Consider the following 25287-nt stretch of genomic DNA (forward strand, 5'->3'; position numbering starts at 1 on the left):
TTCCAGGAACGGAAAGTCATTTCAAATGGACTTTCCTGTTCTCCCTGTGCCACTCCACACAAAACCATATAACTGACCCTCTGGGAATTGTATGTTAGGAAGGTGAAGCCTTTAGGACAGACAGCCTCTTGCGCTGTGCTCCTACTGTACCTGCCAGGCTGAGCTTTCATGCTCATCGGGATGGCTCTACTGAGTAGTATGAACCACTCTTGACACTTGATACAACAAAGCTGTGCAACTCTTACATCACCAGTTTCCCCACAATTTGAAGAAATGCAATACTTCAATGTTCATGTTGAACTTTTCCAGGAAGCTGAAGAGGATCAAATGAGGCGTTTTATTGAATTCTAAATAGGGTTGTTGGGTTTTTTTTTGTTTGCATGCTTGCTTTCATCAAATGAAGTATTCGAAACAAAAAGCCCGTGGCAAATTAGAGGGATGAAATGCCACATTTCGAAAGTGCCAAAATTAAAGACTTCTGCTTTGGAAGTTTGCCTCTCCCTCTCCATCATGAGCCATTCTGGGATTTTGATATCAAACCATCACATTTTTCACTTGACCTGATACATATTTTTGTTACAAAGTCCAATCTTTTTTGCAAAATGCAAATAAACATTTTGCTAATCTGGCCAGATAGGATCACCATACAAAAAAAGAGTGCTCTTGCTTTTGCAAGCTTATAGTTCATGGGGACTGGTATTAAATAGAAAAATCGGTCACATCAAAATGACAGGCTTAAAAGTCTAATAGATAATGGTAAGCTGCCCATTACAATGTCACAGGAGATTGTCTACTAAGTATTCACAAACACATTTGCAGCACAGCGACGCATCTTGTCCAAAGCTGTATCTGTCCCTGACATCAGAGCTGGCCATAAAAAGCAAGTGAATTCAAAGCAACATTTATTGGCTATTTCCTCAGTGAAGCTTCACTTTCTCTATAGCTCTTCTGTTCTCATAATAATATGCTGAAATCTAGTCAGAATATTTGAATCTTAGAGAAACAAAACACAGCTGAAGTAGCTGGAAGGCGAATGGCTCGGGGAGGCAATTTCCTCTGATTCATCGGGAGACAAAGGCAGTGCGATGACTGTGTTCCTGTTAATAACAGTGGAATTGCCTCCCTGGCACCGTTACCACCATATTTCTTTGGCTCTTGCTATCATGCCCCATCTTGCAGCCCCCGACTCCTCCGCTCTCAGCCATGGTCAGGCTGGACATGTCTATGGGAGGTCATGGCAGGACCTTCTGCCATCCCCATCCTGAGGCACTGCCCTGAGCTTGGTGGGGCCGGTGAATCGAGCTGCCCAGCCCCATGTGGGTATTCCCACCACAGCTGCCAGCTTCACCATCAAAACCTTATTTACCTTACTCTGAGCTCTCCCATCATCCCCCGTTAAAAATCAAGTCGAATTCACCATTTCTATGACCATGGCCCTTAGGTTGGGGTCCCCCACTGGGTGCAAGGAGGCAAGCTTTTTTGCTGAGAGTGTCTGGTGGGACCCAGTATCCCAGAGAACTCTGCTGGGTGCTGCAAACACACGGTGAGAGATGACGCCTTCCTCACAGGATCATCCCAGGGTAAATGGTATTATTTGCACAGCTGTAACTCCCCAGGCAGCGGCAGAAGGCAGAGAGTGCAATGCCATCAAACGAGGATTAAACTCCGCTCTGTACTGCAAAATGTCAACTAAATTAATTCCAGACGTAGGCTCCCTGCTCATATCCCAAAAGGTAGAGGAGTGCTATGTACACAAGGCTAGAAAGACTGTTATACACAGACATTGCAGGGGAATTTCCACACCACAGTGGGGCTGGAGAGAATACTATGTAAATATGAGTTTAGTCTGCCTCTGCTTTCCTTTGCTATCTTGAAGATATTTCTACTGTAGAGGGAATCTTTCTCTCTAAGCAATGCCTGCTTCATCCTATGGGATTTATAATCTCCTCTCTATAGTCTACTGCAATGGAAGGCATCTGATGGTGCCTCTGCTCTGTCTAGATGTGACTTTGCGGCAGGACTTTACAATGCAATATCTGATCTCAGGAGCTGTCAGACCCACAGCCCGGGAGGGACTGAGGCTCCTGGCAAAATGCTCCCATTACTGCGGTCCCCCCATTATGTTGGAGCAGAGGGGTCCACTGGCACCATGGGTGCTATGATGTGCGGAGCGACGCCTTAATACCACCCACCAAGGGCAAGTTGGGCTGGTGAGAGTCCACACTTCCTTAAATGCTGAAGAAGCAGCTATATGTATGTGTGTATATGCATAGACATATGCGTATATGTATCTATTTACAGATCCAGGGAGAGTGGTTGACTACTTTCCTAATAGCGTGTACATTATACACACTACTATTGTTATTATACACATTATGTACATTTATATACATAATACAGTATAATATTATATATAATCTAAAAAACATTTACAGGCTTTAATTGCAGAACAAGCCCATTAAAAGCAAGCAGGTTGTTTCACCTATTTCTGCTATCACAGTTGTGTCCAGACTAGATCTCCAAATTCCCAGTTATAACCACTACTCTTGTAGAGAAAACAATCTCCTAAAATAACTGCCTTTTTTGCACTTTGCACTTTCAAAGACATTTGGAAAGCAATTGGTCGCCGTAAATCACACAGAAGTCTCTTGAGTGGTCTCCTGTTGTGCAGCCCTTATGCTTATTGCATCCTACCAGTCCGGTAAGTGCTGGTGGAGCCAGTAATACCCATCTCAGTATTGTCTTTCAGTTTGAAGGGCTACATCCAAAAGCCTGGATCTCACCACAGCAGTGATATCGGCTCCAACCGAGGGGCTGCCTATCTCTCTGTAACCTGCAGTGGCCATTAACAGGCTTATAGGAAATATAGAAGGGTAAGGCAAATATGCGGTGATCCAGGTCTCGGAGAATTCACTCAGTCTCAAAGTTATAAAGACCGTGCTGTTTCTGCAGGTGCACAGATGAGAACCAACTGCCTCTGTTTGCCACCACTAACATGCACAAATTAAGAGTTAAAATCTTTTATTCTGGTAAATCAGAAAAGTAAGTTCTCTTCCTTTGTGTTTGTAATATGTAGGCATAAACAGCTTAAGAGGGGCATCCAGAATCAGACTACCAACCTCTACCATTGGGATTTGAAAATAAACCTGATTTTAGCCTGGAGCAGACAGGACACATGCTCTATACACAGCTGGGGAGCTACAGTCCATGAATATTCTTCAGAAAGCCTGGCTCTTCAACAGGATAGCAATTACACGACACAGTAAAATGAAGCGGCTCCAGCTGTAAATCATGGTTATTAGAGTGTGTTCTGGAATTTGTGTCATGAGAGACAAGAAATAAACTGAAGTCAGATCGTCTGAAAGCCCAGAAAACCTCAATTAACACTGCCGGAGGTTCTGGACCTTTCCTGCTCTGGAAGGGAAAGGGACTCATTTGAGAGTGCTGCTGGAGATTTACTGGGTTTGGCTCTGGGTAACACAGAGCTAAAGTTACTGCCGGCTGCGGCTTTGATTTCTAACACCGCAGTGAACTGCAGGTAGAATAATTTTGTTCTCGTTTCGGCACGCAGGACCTGATCCTCTCATCCACGCAAAAGAGAAGCCCTTCTGCTTCATGTCCCGCAGTGCAAGAAGGAAGCCCAGGCACCGCTGCCTTTCACTCTGCCCTCCGCAGAATCCAAATATTTTGGTAGAGATCAGAACAGCATTTCTTACAGGTGGCAAATAATGCATAACTAATCCATTAGCCCCTACACAGAGCTAAAGGTGGTAGTCAACAACACACCCAGTGAAATGCCAGTGGTGTAAATTTGCAGCAATACCGAATAACTACAGTTGCTGTAGGTTTAGAGCAGAATAAATCACAGAATCACACGCAGTTGTACTGAGAAAGAGCTGAGAAGCTCCCTGATGTCTCCTCCTTCCCCTGAAAGAATAAACTATTCTTACGCTGTTCAACTGAGTTTCTTTTATGCCATGCTGTCTAAAGTGTGCATCTAGAAGTATAAATGTTATGGTAAGTCTCAGGAAAAAAAAATAATTCATGGAACTGTCTATTAAAACTACAAGTTCTGAAGTAGAAATCTATGATGGCATAATCTGAAAAAAATAAAGAAAAAGATAAACAAATGTGAACATTGTTTATGAAGAGAAAACAGTGAATGAGAAAGAAGTCAAGAGCCAATGCTCTCAGCACTGACCCTGTTGAGGCACAGTCCTCCCAAGTGCCCTAAAACCCACTTGCCTGCACGCTATCCATAGGCATCTTAGCAAGGGGCTGCCTGCAAGGCTGCACTGTCCCCATATGCCATTTGTAGGGTCTGCTGGTGCCCTGGGGCAGGGGCAGAGGGGGGCACAGACTCCATGTCATCAAGACCAGCTCAGCAGATTTTGGAGAAAGTAACGTTTTGTGGTTTGTTTCTTTTTTTTTTTTTTTTTAATTAAGGTTTGTTATAGTGTGGTCTGACCAACTGTTGCTCCTACAGGAAAGTCTGGCTTCAGGAAGGGCTGGGGGGCTGAAAGGGGGAAGTCTCCCCCCTTCCATCACTCACCCTTGTGTTTCCACCCCTATCTGCTGAAGGGAAGGGGACAGCCCTTAGGGCACCGTGCATCTTCCTCCCCCTCTCTCCATAACTTACAGTTTTTCATGCAGAGATTCGGTTTTCATCTCCCAGGTGAAAGGGAAAACGGGGAAGGAGAGCAACAAAATCGGGAGCAACAAGGAAGCACGGAGGTAAATGGTAAAGCAGCATCTGACAACCATAGTGAGACCCCCAAAAAGCTTCCTCCCTGTAAAACTTTGGACAGGCATCCCAGGACAGGCTTACCTCTCTGGGCAGGAGCATCCAGGAGAGTGGGAGAGGAAACACTCCCCATGAGGGATAGGTAGAGACCTGCTGTTGGGGAGATGCCTGTGACACCCTCTTGGTCCTCAGTGGCCCTGAGGGTTGGTGGACCTCTTCCCCTTGTTGCCCCGTTGTCCCCCCGTTCCGTCAAGCCACTGGTGTTACGGTTCCCAGGGCTGTAACAATGGGGCAGGCAGGGAGATGGGGGCTCCTCCAGCTTGCAACCCTCTCTGGAAATTCCAGTAGGGCTGCATGTCCTGGTTCCAGCTGGGATAGAGTTAATTTTCTTCCTAGTAGCTGGTACAGTGCTGTGTTTTGCATTTAGGATGAAAATAATGTTGATAACGCAGTGATGTTTTAGTCGTTGCTACGTAGCGCTTACTCTAAGTCAGGACTTTCCAGGTTCCCATGCTCTGCCAACACGGAGGTGCACAAGAAGCTGGGAGGGAGCACGGCCAGGAGAGCTGACCCGAACCAGCCCAAGGGATATTCCATACCATAGAATGGCATGCCCAGTATAGAACTGGGGGGAGTTGGCCGGGAGGCGCACATCGGTGCTCAGGGACTGGCTGGGCATCTGTCAACGGGGTGGTGAGCAAGTGTATTGTACATCACTTGTCGTTCTTGGGTTTTATTCTGCTGTCTTTTTGTTATCTCCCGTTTAACGACAATAATGATAATAATAATAATATTTTATTTCAGTTATTAAACTTTTCTTATCTCAACCCATGGGTTTTACCTTTTTCTGATTCTCCTCCTGATCCCACTGGTGGCATGTGGGGAGTGAGCGAGCGGCTGAGGGTACTTAGTTGATGCCAGGGGTTAAACCACGACACTGGAGGAGCCTGGCACAGGGCTGGGGGATGGAAGGGACAGGGCCTTGCTGTGGTGGAGAATGTGCAAGATCGGGTCCAGAGAGGTTGGGACTGCCCAGCTTGCTGGAAGTAGGATGCTGACCTGCGAGCTCATTGCAGGGGAAAGGATGGGTACTGCAAGCACCTGAGGCACCTTGCCCCAAGCAAGCCCTGAGAGGAGGCAGGTGAATTGCCCTTCTGTGTTTCTCCACAAGGAGATCCTGGGTTATCTCAGGCTTGAACACATCCATCTAAGTCAGGGTGGATGATTTCCGCTCAAGGGCTCCCTTGCTGTTATTTTTTTGCCATGTGCTGCATCCTGAGCCTTCTCTGGCATGAGCTGTCCCTATGGTCCCCAGCACACCATCATCCTTGCCCCATCTGGCTGCTGATGCTGGGGCATGGCCTGAATTAGTAACCCCTGCTATCCTCAGAAAGGCCTCTCCAGCTTCGTGGGTTTAAGCCTTTTATATATATATACATATATGTCTTTTTCCCCCCATCTAGGGGTGAAATAAGGTTGCTTATTATTCTGGTAGCTGAGTGTCTTACCTGAAAGGGCTTGGGGTCCTGGGGAAGTTGCAAAGCCCAATGACTCAGGAAAGAACTGCTTCTTCATTTCATTCAGAGATTTGTTGAAAGGAAAGCCAGATTCAAAGGGAGTGCTTGCTTAAGTCCAGCTGTGAGATGTACCGGTGTCATCGGGAAATGGTAGCCCCATCCCTGCTGCCTCCGGCTGTGTTTCACCCTTTGCAGACAGTTCCTTTGAACCCCTCCGTCAGACTCCGTGGGATATTTTCCACACTGGCGACCATGCGTGTGGTCGGCCCAGGGGATGACCTTACAAAACGCACAGAGAGGAATTTGCCTTGTGGTCAGTGGTGTCTCGGTGAGTTTTTTTTTTGCTTGTTTGTTTTAAGGGAACAAATGACAACAGGTGAAACAAAAAAAAAGGTGACCAGGTCAGCAGCCACGCAGCCGGGCTGCCTGTGGAGTTCTCTGCTGTAAGTGCCCTTCAGCTTGACACCACAGCCTGGTTTTCCTCTTTTGCAAGACCAGAGGTAAAAATTGAACCAAAATGTGAGTGGGTTTGGCCTTTGCATGTAGTCCGAGAAGTTACAATTGGTAAGTTGGAGACTGGAGGGCTGATGGGGCTGGACGAGCCTTCCTCCTCCCAGCTTCTGCTGCAAAAGGTGGGGAGAAAGCACCAGATGATGGTCAAAGATGATGTCTGGGGCCAGGGGCAGTGCTTGCCTCCTCTTCTGGACAGTTGTGATTTTGATTTTCACCTTGTGTCCCCAGAATTTCCCTAAGGGCACCCAGATGTGGAAGTTTCTCATGCAGTAGTGCTGACAGATGAGTGCTGGGGCTTGGCTTCCTGTTGCAAAACAGTGAGTGATTTTGTGAAGACGGGGTATTCCCTAATATACAGTAATTTAAATCAAAATCAGGTATTGTACAGTACATACCTCTAATACACTATAGATTTTATAATTGACTCGAAATTCTCACTAGGAAAAAGTCAATTCCTGCATGGCAGGGCAGCCAGGGGAAAGAATGCTTTAGTCTGCTCAGCAAACAGGGACCTATTTTTAATCCAAAGGCCCTCCGTTAGTTCTTACCTATTTAATGTAAAAGCAGGATTTACTACACATACAACTTAATCCCCTTTTTATATTTGCATAGAGATCCCAGAGCATGTGTATGAACAGTTTTTGAGATAAGAGAGGGAAGGCCTCGGGAGTCAAAGTCATTATTTTTGCATGAAGTATTTAGTGCTAAACATAAATATTGAGAAGACTGAATTCCCATGCACTTGCAGACTTCACTCTTGTGCTCCTGAGGTTTTTTGTTTTACATCCAATTATTAAGAGCCCGGTTGTAATTGAATGAAAAAAAATTACAGGAAGCCTTTATAGTAGAGACACTTAGCAGGCTTCATTTTCCAGTTAAAAGGAGAGACAGGTTGTAGACAAAACAGAAGCAAAAGTGGTATACTTCTCATCTCCCCCAAAAGAGCGTGGCTAAGGAGTGGATGTGCCAGTAGAAACCCAACCCTAGGAAAGGACTTTCTCCAGTGACGACCTCAAAGGGGATTGAAGCTGGAGTTCCTGCGATGCACATTCATCAACCCTGCTCACTGTAATTCGCATGATTTACGTTCTCACAATCATGATTAGATGGTGAAAAAAATGATATACATGCAGGTTGACTTCAGAAAGCGACATTCTTTGTCCAAATCCAATCAAGCCCTGCAGCAGGCAGTCCTTTTGATTTAGCATTAATTTTAATATGTGTGGCCCTGAAAAGAACCCTTCTGGCTTTGGAAACCTTGGAGATGAAAAGACTGTTGGGTAAGTGCTGGGCAGAAGATTGTTTCCCAGAGCTGTCATTCCTTCCTCCAGAGGCAGTTTTGATGGAGTGAAGAACCGGATGCTGCACTGGTGTGAAATTAATTTTAAAAATGAAGTCAAAGGTAACTTGGTGGGGTAATTTACATCTCCAGACGTAAAAGGGCATCCAGAAGAACTCCGCCAGAATGGCTTGTGGAGTTGTTGTCGGCTCAACATTGCAATGCGGTGAACAGCAGACTTTTACCTCACTGGGGGCAAAGTAATTGGATTAGTTTTTGCTCTTTTGCTTCTAGTGGCTGTAATAAAACTGGCAAAATGCATCTACTTTTGGATGTAAAATCCCTAACTCACTTGATGTCACTGTGACTTCAATTGGTCAAGATTTTACACTGAAGCCTCCTGCTGCTGCTACTCAAAGCTTTCCAAGATAGTCAAATAACAGCCTGGTTCTTGCCTGCTGACAACTGGATTCTTCATTGCAAATCAAAGAACAGAAACCAGCAAACTGCATGGGTGTTGGTCTGATTCTCACTCCTAAACTGGGGCAAAACAGGAGGGTAAAAACCCAGGCAACATCTCTCCAGCATGTCTTTCTACATTGCCTTGCTATATCAAACTTCAAAAGCAAATCTTGACCAGCACTAATGAGCAGGAACAGTCTGTGGCCAATCATCCAGGCAAATGGCTCATGGGTACGGGGGGAGGAGGAAATCAGAAGAACTGTGTTACTTCACTGCTGCAGGCTGAGAGAATGAGTTTGAACCCAAAACTTGCGTCAGGTTCAATCAGACAGACAAATGAACAAGAGCATTTTTATTAGCGTGCTACATATCGAAATTAAGGAACTGTTCTCTCCTAATAATGTTTTCGAAACCATTAACTAGTCATGCTATGCCAGTGACAGCTCTTTCCTATGCTCTTGAGTGGTTCTCCCGCCCTACCATTTTTCTCCTATGAACAGAAAACTGTAGTGCTGATTGCAAAGGACAGGTACCTAATTATAGGACTTGTTATTAGTAGAGTCTGGGAAATGAAAAGTCTGCAGTTCATATAGTGCAGAGAATGATGAAACATCTCAAATCACTGATGTGACTTAAAATGGGGTCTATTGGAAGTTACACATTTTTCCCCCATTAAATGCATGGGGAAACCTATTTGCAGCAAGATTTGGAAGGCTTTGCAGTTCTTTTTCTTGACCTTTGCTGAAACTAAACTTTGAATGTTTTCCTGACATCTTTATCCCATCGGTCTGTCAGTCAAGCTGACAATGCCCTTCATGCAAACCTATCAGGGCATTCTATAATCCAGTGTTGAATAGACGTCTTGAAGGAAAACAATGTTTGACAACACCTCAGAGGCTTGAGACCCTGATGCACTCAGGCACACCCCAGCAAGTTTCTGGGACACGTTGTCCCTTTACTACCCTTGGTGCATGGTTGTGCCTGATCGTGGCGTCGCAGGTTCGTTGTCCTCAGGTATGGCTATTGGAAAACGACCTTGGGAAGGGACGGGAACAGGGCTGTTTCCAGTTGGCACACACCTCTGTCCCTGCTAACAGTCTGCTTTATAGTTGTGCTCAAACCAGATATATTGTTTAGACTAAAACGGGGGGAGAGAGAGAGAGAAAAGGAAGCATCCAACAGTAAATATGTGAAGTGAGGGGAAACAGGCACTTCTTTCTGTGTTGCTGAAGGCTTTGTAAAGATAACAAGCCATTAAACTTTATGACCAAGGTCTCAGGGTAGTACTGGTTTGTTTTTTTATGCTGCAGCTGCCTGCACAAGTTTTGGACTGCTTTTGACCCCTCTCCTCCCCTTCTGCGTTTTCCTCCCTTCCCCCTGCCCGTTCCTGTGAGGTATTTGGTCTTTTGAATAAATTGCACCTCTTCATTTCTCACAGGCTCGTTGTCAAGTCCAGTGCCTGTCTCTTAAGGACAGGCCACCAGGCTGAGTTAACCTCATTTGGTGACGGTGTAAAGCACATCTGGGCATGTCTCTTTTAAGTGGATCTTGCTCGAAATTTTCTGTCCTGGTGTTCTCTCTGTTAATCGGCACTGTGTCTTTATGGCCTGAAATACCCAACTCCAGAGTCTCTGTTGTATGACACATGGTATGCACAGAGATAAAACTTTGGACTTCTCCATGATTTTAATCTGGGCAAAAATATAGAGGAAAAGGTCATTTCTAATTCCAGACTTTTCAATTTTCACAAGAAAAAATCTAGATCCTCCAGCCCTTCTTCCTTCTCACACTCTCTTTTGGGACTATTATATCTTAGGCTAGTTCTTAACTTTGGCCAGACCCCAGAAGAGACACAGTTCACAATTGGGAAATTACAACTTGCCAGACATAGAGGTATCAAATACAAAAGGAAAAAAGTGAAGAAAAAGAAGAAGAAAGAACGGTACATTCTTGGAATTGGATTAAAGGAATTAAACTGTAACATAATGTGCAAAGAAGTAACAGAGCAACTTCAGTTAGAAGGATGTGGTGGCTGAATCCACCTAAATATTGGAAATCTTAGTCCTTGCAAGTTTTGGGGAAACCCAGGACAGTCTCTCAGAAGAGGAATAATGTGATCTGAACATTGCTAGTGGGCTGGTGGCTGTGGGACTCTGATGCAGCTGCAAATGATATAAAGAGTTTACCACGGAAATCGAAGATGGGAAGAAAGCAGTAAGTAGAGAGAGTGACAAAACTGTTTCAAGGATTCTGGTTCTCCTTGACATAACATGTCATAAGATGGAAATATCCAGGCATGGGCTGTAAACAGATTTGACAATCTGATTGATGTGGGCATTAACTGAAGTTACGACATAAAATATACGATCCTGCAAGTGCTTATTTTTCCCCATGAAAATGATTGCCACAAGCACTTTGTGCAGTGACATGTATGTGAACTTGTACCTGTGGTTTCTCAGGCACGCTACAAAAAGATGTCAGTATAATGAAGAGACACTATCTCTGTCATTTATTTTATATGTATACGCAAGTGACAAGGCATTTAAAATAGGTATCTTTTTAATAAACTTCATGATCTGCCCAGATTTTAGTTCAACTTTTGTTACCCACATCCACCTTTTTTTACTTAGGAAGTTTTTCAGTGATTCTGTTGTTTGGAAAAAAAAAAGGTCGTGCGATGTTTCTTCTCAGGTACTGGTGTTTTATATGCATAATTTGGAGGAAATGCTGCTTCAGATTTCTGTGAGTGTCTGTACTTCCAATGCTATATATTTTTCCTCCCTAAGAACACAGGTATCCCACAGAAGGATACAGTTTCACTTGATATTAACACTCACCTAAATCTCAGAAGCAGTTTCTTTAGCAGACCTCCCAGGAGATCTGCAGCTCAGCCCTAGCCATCACCCAGGTATGTCTGTGCTTTGATGGTGGTTGTGCATCAAAAATGATGTGTTTCAACAACAAGGCAAGCAATTTCTGGTCTCATTTGCTGAACCACGTTTATTGCATCTGAATTTTTGCCTTTAAACAGTACTGCCTGGGGCTTCCTCAGAAGAGGAAATGTGAGGATTACGTCTAGGTGTAAATGGAGATGTCTGGAGACAGTTTCTAACAGCTCAGTGTTTGGTGGGGTGGAACTGGTACAAAGAGAAAGAAATGGAGATAATGGCAGGTAACGGAACCAATAAGACTGTAAGGGCTGCTAATAATCACACTGGCCACAGAAGCTGGACAGCTAACTGTCATGTCATCCGCCTGCTTTTCTCTTCTGAGACAGAGTTGCATGAAGTAGATGCTCATGGCCTAGTCTTTTACTCCCTATATAACAAGGAAACACATTCTGGGAAGAAAATCACAGAGCAAAAGTAAATATGACAAAACAAAGACAAATAATTAGGCAGCTGTCTCATTACTTGTAAGAGAGCATCTGCTGTCGTCAGGAAGAAAGTAACTTTCTGTTTCCCGGAGGTGAGAAGAAAATTTGACTTCTATAAAGATCCAGAACCCGGATGTCAAATAAAAAATCTCCTCTTTTTTATTTTTTTAAACTGTCTTTATTTTTAGCAAGTTTTATGATTGTTGAAGGCTTGGGGTTAGGAAGGCTGAACCTAGTCAATGAGACTGTAGAGTACAGCAGCTAAGAGTATCTTTGACCAATCAGGCAAAGCAGATAAAGATGCACTGCAAAAAATTGGCCCACAAGCCACAGAAACATCTTTTTTTCTATCATTCATCAGTTCTTAGGAAAAGACTTGTAGAAATTAATCAGCACTGGGGTGGAAGGTCAGGGAGATATGGGCTGATGACATGTACCTTGTCTGTAAGCTTATGACAGGCTTTGATTCAGTCATTTCTTATGAGGCTTCCCAGGTCACTGGAGTGCCCCTTTCTGCCTCCAAAAGGTGGTGTTGGGATGCTGTCTTCTTGTTAGTGTCAGGTAGAAATCTTTGCTAGAAATAGGAGGACAGTCTCCAGGTACCTTGTAAGATACAGAAGATGTGGCAATCACAGCAGCAAATAATACAAAGCATTTCATGGCTCAGGAAAGACTTTGCTGTCTCATAAAAAAAGGGTTTGCAGAGATTCTACAGCCAGAGCAACTGTTCCTTTCTGTGCAGATCAAACTTGTGAATAAACATGCAGGTACATGTTTAGAGGAGCAGTTGTGCAGCTTTCCACAAACTACAGATTAATGACAAGTTGGCTTTAGACAGGAACTATTGATCCATTATTGTCTTTCTATTATAAGTACAGGAACCAGTGTCCTTGGTGTTTCTCCATTCAGCAGTGAGCACCATGGTACTTGGTCAGTGATAACCTGTAATGCACTGACAAGTATAAACAGTAAATCATATTCCTGATACTCTGTCTATGCAGAAAGTGACTTTGGTAAGATAGGAAGAGTAACATCAGCACAATGTGTAACCTCAGTGCTTGTATTATGCAAAACAGTGTTTCAGCTGATGGGTTGACTGCCACATACTGTATGCTTATCTTGTACAGAAAGTCCAGGTGGCTTACGATTTCTACCACAATGCTCAGGTTAAATATCATGCAAAATATTTTAAAGGGGATTGTGTATTTCTGCCACTACATCCCTACTTACAGTTGGAAAGAGATGAACTGTCTTTTCCTCAAGCAGAAGAGGCTTAGCTTTGTTTCTTGCACAGCCAGCACTGCTCAGACTAGGAGTGATGCCTGGTGGTGCCTGAGACGGCTGGCAGCTCAGTCACATAACATGACTTAAGTTGTAGGAGACACCTTGCAGAAGAGACAGTGTCCTTTTTACACTGTAAATCAGAGAGCCAAAGCTTATGTATACGTGTGGTGGTGCACTTCCCCCCCTTTTTTCCCTGGGTCTTGCTCACGTAAGAGCAAGAGCCCGTTGGACAATACACAAGTTAAGGTGTCCCGCAGCCCAGGGCCACCATATCAGAAACCTTGCACAAGGGGTGGTTGCCATCGCTTGAATGCACACAAGAGAAGAGCTGATGTAAAAAAGCCAGTGGAGGGGAACCAAAGACATTCGCAAACTAGTAGCACGCAGCTAACGTGCAGCTGCATGGTCACAGAGCCTTACACTTGACCCCAGAAGAAGGAGCACCTCCAATACCCTTCCCATCGGTTGTGGTAGCAATCTGTCTGCAGTTCACATTTAGCAATGCAGGACAAGGTTATGGCTGTATTTAAGGAGTGTCTCTCCCCATCTCATCACACGCCTTGCTTCACCTAAGCCTTTTTCACTGAATCATCGACATTACAGTAATGTGAACATCTTCGGAGAATTTGCCCCTTCACCTAGCTGAGATCTGTGCTATGACCGAGATCTGTGCTTTTTTTTCCTTCTGGGTGACTAAGAGTGAAAGCGCTATACCAAGTAAGGAACAACAATAGTAATAAAAAAGTAGTGTAATATTTTTTAAAGCCCAATAACTCCGTACTTACTCCTGCTGAGATACACCTTACTATGAAGCTTATGCCACTGATGGGACTGTGCATTTGAGCGAGGCAAAGCAGCAGGGACATTATAATTAATAATGCTTAGCAGGAAACAAGTTATTGTGCTTGGGGCGAGAAGGGCAAAACCTGTTCTTTATTATTTTTTGAAGAGTTAATTGGTAGTAGGCAAAGATTTGCTGCGTTGAGCCAGCAGGTGCTGCTTTACGACTACATTAATGTTAATGATATCCTCCGGACACATATGAAGAGTTTAACCTATTTCTTTCTCATTGCATTTCTCTGGGTGGATGTGTGTTCTGGTTCCAGTTATTTTTTGAGTGTCACCACAGAGCACATGGACAAACAGTGACCCCAGATTTGCACAGATGTTTGCAGGTAGTTTTAGAAGATCAGGTAACTTTTGTAACCTCCATTCACAGACTTTGAAGATTAAAAGTTGAGGGAAATGGGTAAAAGGGGCTGCTTCTCTGGCATAAAATCATTCCTAGGGGTTGCATAACATTTCTAAAATTGCCCATTTAACTGTTCCTAGATGTGCTTAACAATAGTACCTGGGATCTAACTGTTTATTCTCTTCTTTTATCTCTGAAAATTCTCTTCTGGCATACTGTTAAAAAGTACTCTGGCAGCAAGTTAAACCCTGAGATGAACAGGTGCGGAAATTGTATTCCTCTGAGTAAATAGTGTGCTGTGGCCCATCAAAGCATGATACAATGCTAGAAAAGGTAAACCAGTGGCTCGACAGAGCTTGAAATGGTCTCGTTTCAGCACTGCTCCACATTTAAAGTTTTGATATGAGCCTATATTCTCTTTTCTTTTCTGTGCTTTTTGCATATCTAGTTTGGCGAACATATACTGTCCAGCAATAGACTTCAGAGACCCTTAAAGCTACTTACATCTTTCATAAGATGCTTTTGCACAAGCCAATCAGCTCCAGTTAAAATCTGGGTGCAACGGTAGCAGGCACAAATGCTGTGGAAGGACAGCCCTTGAAGCTGGGTGTGGAGCTCTTTGTAAAACTCAGGTGACAAAGCTACCATTAGAGAAACCCACTAGGTAGAGTGTGTTTCTGAAAGACAAATCTGATTTTTAATAAGATTACCAGATGGGTCCTGTGCCCCATTTGAAGTCTGTCCCCACAGATCTAGTGATAACAAAATGGGAGAACAAATCTTGCATGCTTGTTAAGATTGAGAGTTGTACCTTTAGAGCATAGGTGGAACTCCAAGCAAGCTATTCCATAATTTCTTGAAGGATGAAACATGAGTAATGATGAAGGGAGAGAAAAGGCTGTATAATATCATAGGAGGGAGAGCGGGGCCCTACATACTCATCCTTTTTGGAAATGGCGTCTCTGGGACGCACTGCTCCTCTAAGACACTCAGTCCTTCTGCTCAAAGGGAAGGGATTTAAAAGGGCCAGTCGAATCTGGTGAATCAGCAAATGGTTACGGGACTGGTGCCACAGCCAAGGGTTCAGCTACTTAGAAGATGGGACTCACTTTGAGAAACCTGGTCTGATGGGTGCTGACGGGGTCCATCTGTCAGAGAAGGGGAAGAGCATCTTCGGTCATAGGCTTGCCAAGCTGGTGAAGGGGGCTTTAAACTAAAATTACTGGGGGAAGGGAACATTATTCCATCCCCCTCCTACCAGTTTGATGCCAATGCCTGCAACAGATGCCCAGAGCCTGGAGAGGGATCACAGGTTGGCAGGAGTGCACCTGAAAATCAGCACAAAGGATTCCCAGCCACTCCAACCAGTAAATCAGCTTCATCAGGGACCTGACTTAAATGCCTCTACGCAAACGCTCATGGCATGGGGAATAAACAAGAGGAGTTGGAGATGTGCACACGCCTGCAGTGCTATGACCTTATTGGCATCGTGGAGACGTGGTGGGATAGGTCCTATGACTGGAGTGTTGGAATGAAAGGATGCGGGCTCTTTTGGAAGGACAGGCAGGGGAGGTGAGGAGGGGTTGATGCCCTCAATGTCATTGACCAGCTGGAATGCATGGAGCTCTGCCTGTGGATGGATGAGGGGCCAACCGAGAGCCTATGGGTCAGAATTAAAGTTTGCTGATGACACCAAGCTTTGTGGTGCAGTAAACACACTGGAGGGAAGGGATGCCATCCAGAGGGACCTGGACAGGCTTGAGAGGTGGGCCCGTGCAAACCTCATGAAGTTCAGCAAGGCCAAGTGCAGGGTCCTGAGCCTGCGTTGGGGCAATGCCAAACACAAATACAGGCTGGGCGGAGAATGGATTGAGAGCAACCCTGAGGAGAAGGACTTGGGGGAGCTGGCTGATGAGAAGCTCAACATGACCTGGTAATGTGCACTTGCAGCCCAGAAAGCCAACCGTATCCTGGGCTGCATCCAAAGCAGCATGACCAGCAGGTCAAGGGAGGGGATTCTGCCTCTCTGCTCCGCTCCGGTGAGACCCCCCCCTGCAGTACTGCCTTCAGCTCTGGGGTCCTCAGCACAAGGAGGACATGGACCTGTTGGAGCGAGACCAGAGGAGGCCACGAAGATGATCCAAGGGCTGCAGCACCTCTTCTATGAAGGCAGGCTGAGAGAGTTGGAGTTGTTCAGCCTAGAGAAGAGAAGGCTCCAGGGAGACCTTAGAGCAGCCTTCCAGTACCTAAAAGGGGCCTACAAGAAAGCTGGGGAGGGACTTTTTACAAGGGCAGGCAGTGATAGGACAAGGGGCAATGGCTTTAAACTGGAAGAGGGAAGATTTAGATGAGATATTGGGAAGAAATTCTTCACTGTGAGGGTGGTGAGGCACTGGCACAGGTTGCCCAGAGAAGCTGTGGATGCCCCATCCCTGGGAGTGTTCAAGGCCAGGTTGGATGGGGCTTTGAGCAACCCAGTCTAGTGCAACGTGTCCCTGCCCAGGGCAGGGGGTTGGAAAGAGATGATCTTTAAGGTCCCTTCCAGCCCAAACCATTCTATGATTCTATGACTCTGTGAATGCTGTTTCACAAGCTACAGGAATAGGAGAAGGAAACCAGGACCAGCAGCGGCTGAGGAAGACAGAGAAGAGGTACAGAGTAGCTGATGGAGCTGTGCTGTGGTGAAGAGCTATTAGGAAACCCTGTCCATCCCACCGATCCAAACCTAGCATTCTGGGGTCTCCAGATTCCTTGGTGGTCAACATATACCTGTGAAACCCATTGATAGTACGGTTATCTCCGTGCATCATACATGTCTCCCTATAGCATGGTTTTGTGTATAAAATAACTTGTTACTATTGCAAATACACTGTGTTTAACTGAAATTGTGGAGATGTTATCAGTCCTGCTGGTGCCATGTGTAAACATCAATGCAGTTATATATAACCAAATTTTCTCAGTTAATCTCTTTTAAAATGTCAGAAAATGCACATGCACAAACACATGTCAACCGAACATTAAGGCTGTAAATTCCAACAGTCAAGAGACAGGAAATACCTGAGCTTGTCAGTATTTCTAAATGAGACACGCCTTTCTTTCGTGACAGTTTCCACCGCGCTTTGCCACTTAATCATATGGGTTAGCATCTGAATGGATTTTTTATGTTGCTTTCATGATTCTTCGTGTAGCATTGTTTATAGTACAACGCGTAGTAAATCCTAATGGGATACTGATTTTTTAAGATCTTAACTTCCTCTTCTTTACAGCTTTTAAAATAAAGTGAAATGATTAGATATCAGTTAAACAGATCCTTACCAAAGCAGGAGCTAGGCTGATAATGACTTAAATTGGTGCTACGTGGCCATCACATTTTATTTGATAGGCATTCCATTATAATTAAGAAGTGGCTAATAGACAATTAATATACAGGATTACACACTTAGCTAATTAGATGTTTTAATTTTTTTTTTTGTTAGATTAAAATGTACAGGACCCCATAAATCACTGTTAGAGATTGTTTAATAAGCCTGAACCCTCAATTTTCTCCCTGTCAATCAGGAATGGAGACGCTGACTTTTCCTCTCACCCAGTGAGACTTGTCACGTGGGAGAACCACTGCGTTCAAAATGAGCTGAAATGCCCTGGACTCCCAAACCTCACATTTATTCATAGGACATTGCAGCTCGAGTCTGTGCTCTCATGGTCTGCTTCAGTCGTCAAGACTCTCGACTCCTGCCCTTGCACATGAAATGGGAAATTCCTTAGTGTTCCCCTCGTCCCCAGACCTTTTGCAGTCCCTTGCTTGATGCCTGTGAGGAACAGGGATTTTGCACATGGCTTTTTGTAACCCCTGGGAAAACGGTGCTTGTTTTTAACATGAGTCTTTCAGTTCTGCTAAGCCGGCCCCATTGAGATGTCCCAGGCCATGCAGCTGTCACTGGCTTGACAGCACCATCCTTTGCAGGGTGGATGTGAGAGCCAAGCTGAGCTGGAGTGCACTGCTAGGGTGAGAGGCTCCGCTTTAACCACCTAATCAAGGAGGTTAACAACTGCAGACTCCTCAGCAGTCAGTATAGGGAGAGACCGTTACGTCTTTAGGAGGTGGCACATGATGTCCAACAACACTATGGGCCAAGAAGGATTCACCTCCAAACTGTAGACAACTACTTTGAAATGTTTACATGTAATACCTACAGGAAAGTGAAGTGTTTAAGCTCTCCTGCAGTCAACAGAGACCCGATCAGTGCGGTAATGAGGGCCAAAGCACCACTTGACTGACAAGCCACCAAGGGCTCAAGTCTGTTGCCTGAAAAGCAGTGCCTATTCCTGTTTGGGATATCAGAGACCAGGGCCAGGGGGTTCAGCACAGCCTGGTGGCAGGCCTACCTCTTGGAGTGGACCCTGGAGGCCACGTGGGATACCCCACGGTCACGCATGGCACGTTGAAGTGACCGCACCCATCTGAATTGTCCCAGTGTAAGGGAAGACCAAAGAGTTCCTTTGGGTGCAATGTCTGCGCTGCCCCTCCATCACCCCTGGTGAGCATGCCTCTGTCCTCACAAGAAAAACCAGTGTACCTATGGTCATTACTTCTGGTATTTACTCAACAATAAACAACTAATGGGCTGTTTCAGCAACACAGAGTGCTCTGTAAAGTTTGATCAGACAGAAGTAGGAGAGTGATATGGTAATTGGGCTGTATTTTGTGGCAAGGCTCACAAGCAGTATGTCACAGAGGCATAACATGAAGGAATAGCATTGACAGACAATGGCTTAGAGTTGACCAAAAGACTGCACATGGTTTTGATATGTTTTTTTAGATATTCATAGCTGAAGTAGAATGAAAGTAAGGTAGGAATGAGATCTAAGTGGAACAACACAAAGCCTGGGATTTGCCTCCAGGCTTAATGCCCTGGAGAACAGTGGATGAGCATGGGGTGAGACCAGCCTGCACTGACATGAGCAGAGGCGGGCATTTCAGAAGCACAAATGTGTTTAGGGTGGTAGAAAGTGTCTGTGGATGCCTTTGGTTTTATCAAATAAAGATTTGGGAATAGAACACACTTATAAAAAGAGAAAAAGAAAGAAGGTTCTCCAAATTCAAAGAAACATTATGCTCTTACTAAAAAAAAGCCCCCAGATTATTTTGATTGCAGTCACTTTAGCAGGTCTTCTAAACCAGAAAGCAAAGGAACAAAAGGGATAAACTTTACTGTAGGTACATGCCACCATTCCCAATGGGAAGGAGCCCGGGATGAAGTCTTCAGGGTCCTTTCTGCAAGATCTTCATGGCAGCAGTTCAGATGTCACTCTCCCCCCTCCTTCCAACCCATCACTGGATGGTGACCTCTTGCAGCCCAGCATGGAGCTGAGTTTCCAAACTGGAGAATATTATACGAGTGTGTGTGGGATCATCCACTCTCTCCCACTGGATCCTTTCCAGAATTGGATAATCTCTGAGAAGGAGGACAGCAAGGTCAGCTGAACAGCTTGGTGTATGGTGTGCAGGTAGGATGGGGAATATTGCTTTCATTCCAATTAATGTTTAATTCTTTATACAGTGAAACAACTTCACCTGGAGAAATTGAGTAGCCTGAAGCTGTGGACAAAGCACTCAGCTGGGAAGTTTGTTCAAACCCTTCTCATAGAGCAAGGGTTACTTGTCTCTTGGCAGGGAGGGGAACACACTCAGCATTATTTCTGCCTTTGCAATCTTGTGAATGACATCTCAGTCCTTTTGAGAGTCCAGTTCAGAAATCAGTGTAGCTGCTATAAAAAATTCTGCAATGAGCTGTTGCAGCATTTCCAACTCTGATGTACGCGCATGCGCATCTGATGATATTCACTAAATTTGATCCAAATATGTTGGTATTTGAAGTCATAATTTTCAGCAAATAAATGACTTGCCAGAAGAACTTTATCCAGCTTTAAGGAAAATATTGCATAAGAAAAGGCGAAGGTACACTGCTAACTTGGTTCTCAATGGCTCTGGATTAGGCAGGCTTTGTCTGCTGATCATTCCTGTGCTGCACTTGTCTCTATTAGCTTAGCTTCCAGTCGGCTCTTAGACTTTAAAATGTTCATCAAAGGTCTGTTTCAGTGGTCCACAGCCTCAGTTCTTCAGAAGTTCAGATTGGCCATTTCAGCCACCACTCCTGAAAACTGCCTGCATCTGGGTAGCACCCTTAAATTCCCATCTGATGGCAGGCCAAACACAAGCACCCCATGATAAAATATTTTCCTTTCTCTTTTGAGGACATTTTCCTGCTTTCCTGTGCAGGATCCTGGAGCTCAAATAAAGGAGAATGCTCCCTGGGGAGTTACCATAGTAACCTGTGATATTTTTTTTTTGTTGTCTAAGATTAAATATAAGCAAGGGAGAAACTACAGAGAAGAATTTTATACCTGAGTTTATCATCTTTGTATAACACCAAAGCTGAACTGTACCTCCAACTTCCTAAAGCAAAAGCAGTCACCTTGAGACTGATGTCAAGTTGATAATTTTCACTGGATAAGAAATTAACTGCTGTATTTTTTATTCAAGAACCCTGATTAGAAAAAAAAATTTCCACATCTGAAAGATGTAGCAAATAAGGAGACCGAGATCATTAGAAATGTGAAGATATGGAAATGGGAATAGCTGCTACAAGTAATATCTAAACTTGCAATGCATGAATGCCCTGCATATTCTATTTTCTTCTTAATAGGATTCAGTGATAGTCTGCTCTTAAACTTACAGTCAAGAAACTCCAAACCCATGTTGTTCTTGGAAAATAAGTTCATGTCTCATAGTGCATACAAGGAAGTGATTTTTGAATGTACCAGTATCAGTTGAGCAGCAAATATAATTTGAAGATTGGGAATAAAAACAGAATTTGTTTCAAGAGGTTGTGATGGAGAAAGAAGCCACCCAAACTGCTCTCAGTTATGAGTGTCAAAGGCAGATCAGGAAGTCTGGGATCAGGAAAGGGCGTGAGAGCTGAGCTACCAGAAAGGTCAATTCCATCAGAAATAACCCAAAAGCGCAATGCTGGGAAAAATCCAAGACAATCCTGGGAGGCCATTGGGGAAGGACTGCAGAAGTGGATTGTGCAAGGAGGGTGCACAGGAGCTCCTAGCCCCTGGTTCTGGGGCGAGGTCCCTGCCAGCACTCCCATCAGAGTCGGTCCCCTCTGTCCCCCCGCTGCGCACCCCGACCCACCCTGGGCACCCCGGCAGCAGCAGGACCTTGGATGGGGCTGCTTGGCTGTGGCATGGGGAGAGGGAAGACCACCAGCCCTGGTGAGCAGGTGAGCATGTGCCGGGTGTTTAATTTAGCACTGCCAAATTACCGAGTCTGGCTTGGTTTCATGTGGCTACCCCCGCAACCGGCTGCCCTGACCGCCCATCTCTGCTGCCCAGCATTTGCTGGGATTATTTAGTTCAGAGATGAGGGAAAATTATATGGGAGGTGGGAGAACTTGAAGCATTTCTCTGAAGCCTGGGTCGATGTCTCCCCTGCAGGGCAAAAGAGCTGACAGAGCTGCTGTCAAGTTTAATTGTCCCCAAGATAATGTCCTTCAGTGCTGTATATATTATACATTTATGTTTATGCTGAAAACATGCAGTCTAAACACTTTAAATGTAAGTGACTTTAACAGCTCTAGCAGCTTGCCCATGATATGCAGCGGCAGGTGGGTCGGAGCTTATGATGCTGGATGTTTTCTGCTTCTGTTCTGGATACTTAGGGGTCCATTCGCCCTGTGGCTGATTTACCTCCCCATCTTGGGGCTGTTGGTGGAAACAAGAAGCCTGGGAACCCCAGGATGGGTTGGAAAGGCTGCAGGGTAGAGAGTGCAAAGCAGAGAGCAATATTCAGCTCTGAACACGGCATGAGTGGAAACAAAAACCTCCAAAACTAGAAGTTTTGGTGAAAATTCCTTTTAGCAGAGGAACAGTATATGAAAATACAAGTCTGATGTGAGATAAAGCACCTGGTGATGTGGAAGACAACCCTGAAAGTCAGATGAGACACTATTGCAATAATATCAAATGTTACTTCAAGCAGACCTATATTGCAATTGCCCTCTCCTGCATTAAGGGATTTTGGATTTTAAATGCAACCAATAATTCTCTGAGATTTTGGACAAGCTTGGGAAGGGGGTGAAGGAAGCATCTATGGATGTTGGCTCTCAGAAGTAAGCTGGAGGAGCCTGGAGGTGCAGTGCTGCATGGTGGGGATGGCAGGGAAAGGGGAGAGCAGTCGGTTTTGGAAAGGAGAGGACAAAAACAGGGCAGGGGTGTGCAAAATGAGGACAAAGCTAGAGGGTATGAGGAGCTTGTGCATGGTGGTCACCCCAAGGCTAATGCTTGGGGCAGAGACACAGGGGGCAAAATTCGAGAAGATAAAACTCTCCTCACTGACAGAAAGGCAGAACTGGGTTTCCCAAGGGACAGGAGGGCAGCTGGGGACCTCAGCAGGGGAGAGGGGTAAACCTGGGTGAAATTTGACAACCAAGTTTTGTTTTGTTTTGTTTTGTTTTTGGTTTTTTTTTTTTTTTTTACTAGAAAAAGGCACATTTGTGCTCTTAGAAACACTGCACAGAAACCCTACGAATTCCAATGATTTTGGTAAAAACTGCAGAAAATAAGATTTTCATTGGCACAAAATACTTTTTTTGTGTGTTGTTGTTATTCATGTAAAAAGACTTAAATCCTTAATTTGCCCAGGTTTACTTAAGACAAGAAAGTGATTTAAGCCGCAGCATTTCAGGTAGAGGGAGGGAGGGAAGAGTGTTGAGCAGATAAGTCTGAGGTTTCTGTGACTGAAAGAGAAGCGTTGGAGGTACAGCCCCGCAGTATGGACTTTAAAGAGATGGATTTTCTGATGATGTGAAAAACAGGCAGATGGACTGTAGGAAAGAGACAAGCAATCACTATTGCAAGGCTAGAAAGCAAGAAAAATAATGGAGCTATCAAAGGATATAAAGAAAAGAGTGATGGGAGAAATGAGAACGAAAGATGGTGAATTATTTGCGGGTTGGGACAGTTTTTGGACCATGGTGATGGGAATTTGTCAGAAAAACATGCAAAAAGCAACAGAACTCTCCTGGTCTCAATGTCCCAGGGCTGTGGTTTGGAATTTTCATTATTTGCACATACTGTATCACTCGGTGCCCTCCCTGTTGACAGTTCTATGGAGTTTAAGATCAAAAAACACAGCTGCCACTGCATTTTTGTGGCATCCTGTTAGCACAGGTTACTGAGCATCGACACGAAAAAGCTGCTTTTGAGGCCAGTTTTTCACTGTGATCCTTTAAAAATGTTTTATTTTGAAAAGTTGATTACAGCCTCACAATTTTTAATTCATTTGTCAGTCACTTGGGAACAGGCTAGTCTGAGGTGCAAGATATTCTTACATTTTACTTGTTTACATGTCTGTAAAAATGAGGTAGAGATATAAAAGGAGAGTCCAGGTTTTTATACCAAACCTGTGGTGTTGCTATAGAGCTGCTTTATCTACCACTGAGAATTTTCTGTGCTTCCATAAACTGTTTCTGGTGTATTCCTTACCTTCCAGGGTCAAAGAGGCAACACGGTCAACTGTGTGAACTGACTTATTTGCTTGTTCCTGTCCTCCAATGTACTTTAATTCTGACCTTGAATTTTGGCAGTAACTCTATGCATTTGTGTTCCCTGTTCTTTCAGTCCTGATCGAGCTTCTCCAGCCCTGCTGTGTCACCTACTCCTTGCCAGTGGGCAGTGGCCTCCTGCAGAAGTCCTGGGAGAAGTCTTTCCACACAGTCCTTCTCGATTTACTAAAGAAAACCCATGTCTGATTTTGATCTGATGAATGAGAGTGTGCAGTGTACAGAGCCTGAGATAGACTATATCACTTCACGGATGAAACTGAGGGATGAGATGTTTGTCTTTATTGATGGTAAGTGGGTAAATGAGATCTACTGCCAGTCACCCTTTGCTTCCCACCAAAAACTCTCTAGCACAGAATGAGTGGAGCATCTGGGAGGAGAACAGAGTGCTCTGGGAGAAAAATCAAGTCCTCCGGATTGAAAACAGGATGCTCTGGGAAGAAAACAAGGGTCTACAACATCTCCAGCCACAGAACAAAGCTGTCCAGGTTATTTACACTGATGTAGTTCAGCGAAGCCTCCAGAAGGAAAAGAAGCTGTTCTCATTCTTCCAAGAGAGGAACATCGGCTTTCAGGTCAGCCCAGGCAGCAAAGCTCTCCAGGCAGTCCAGGAAAAGAATAGAGTCTTAGGGGATTTCCAGCAGGAGAATAAAACTGTGCCCATCATCTGGAAAGACTAAAAAGCCATCACAGTCCATGAAGAGAGCAAAGACGCCAGGTCAGATATTCAGAAGGATGCTGATGCCATCACAGCTGTAGAAGAAGGTAATTCTGGCCCAGCTCCCCAGCAGGAACATGAAGCTAAAAAGAAGAGCACTACTACAACCCATAGTAAGGTCGAGTCTGCCCCAAGCTTGCAGGGGGAGTATGAAATCCTCAGGCCTCTCCAGGACTTATATGAACTCCTCCACATCTTCCTGAACGTGAACCATCTCCTTGGGGAGAAACAGGGCTGTCACATTCTCTAAAATGTGAACAGACCTTTCCAAGAAGATTACAATAAATTGAAGCTGCAGCTGAATGCTGTGAAAAACACCATGTCAGACATTACAGCTCAAATGGAAAAGTTGGAGAAGAAGTTCATCACCATCACTTCCCCAGTGTATGAAGAAGCAGGGCAGAAACTGGCAACTGAGCATCAGCTTGGAGAGATGTGAAGCTTGGTGCTAAGACCTGTTAGTTCAATTTCCTGGAAAGCTTCTCTCCTTGTTTCAGGGAACCTAATAAAATCCCAGTAGAGCCTGAAGACATCTGGGGAACATTGTGTTAATCTGAAACTCTCTTAGTATTT

At 44.6% G+C, this 25287-nt stretch overlaps 1 protein-coding gene across 1 annotated transcript; it reads left to right on the forward strand.

The window, feature by feature from the left end:
* The first annotated feature begins 24177 nt into the window (after nt 1–24177).
* On the forward strand, nt 24178–25153 carry SPERT (spermatid associated). Its single transcript, XM_009697222.1, is given in 2 exon segments — nt 24178–24341; nt 24343–25153. Coding segments are annotated over 2 exon segments (975 nt in total).
* The last annotated feature ends 134 nt before the right edge of the window (nt 25154–25287 follow it).

The sequence above is a fragment of the Cariama cristata genome, unplaced genomic scaffold (genome assembly GCF_000690535.1).
Source record: "Cariama cristata isolate BGI_N322 unplaced genomic scaffold, ASM69053v1 scaffold523, whole genome shotgun sequence".
NCBI classification, from domain to species: Eukaryota; Metazoa; Chordata; class Aves; order Cariamiformes; family Cariamidae; genus Cariama; species Cariama cristata.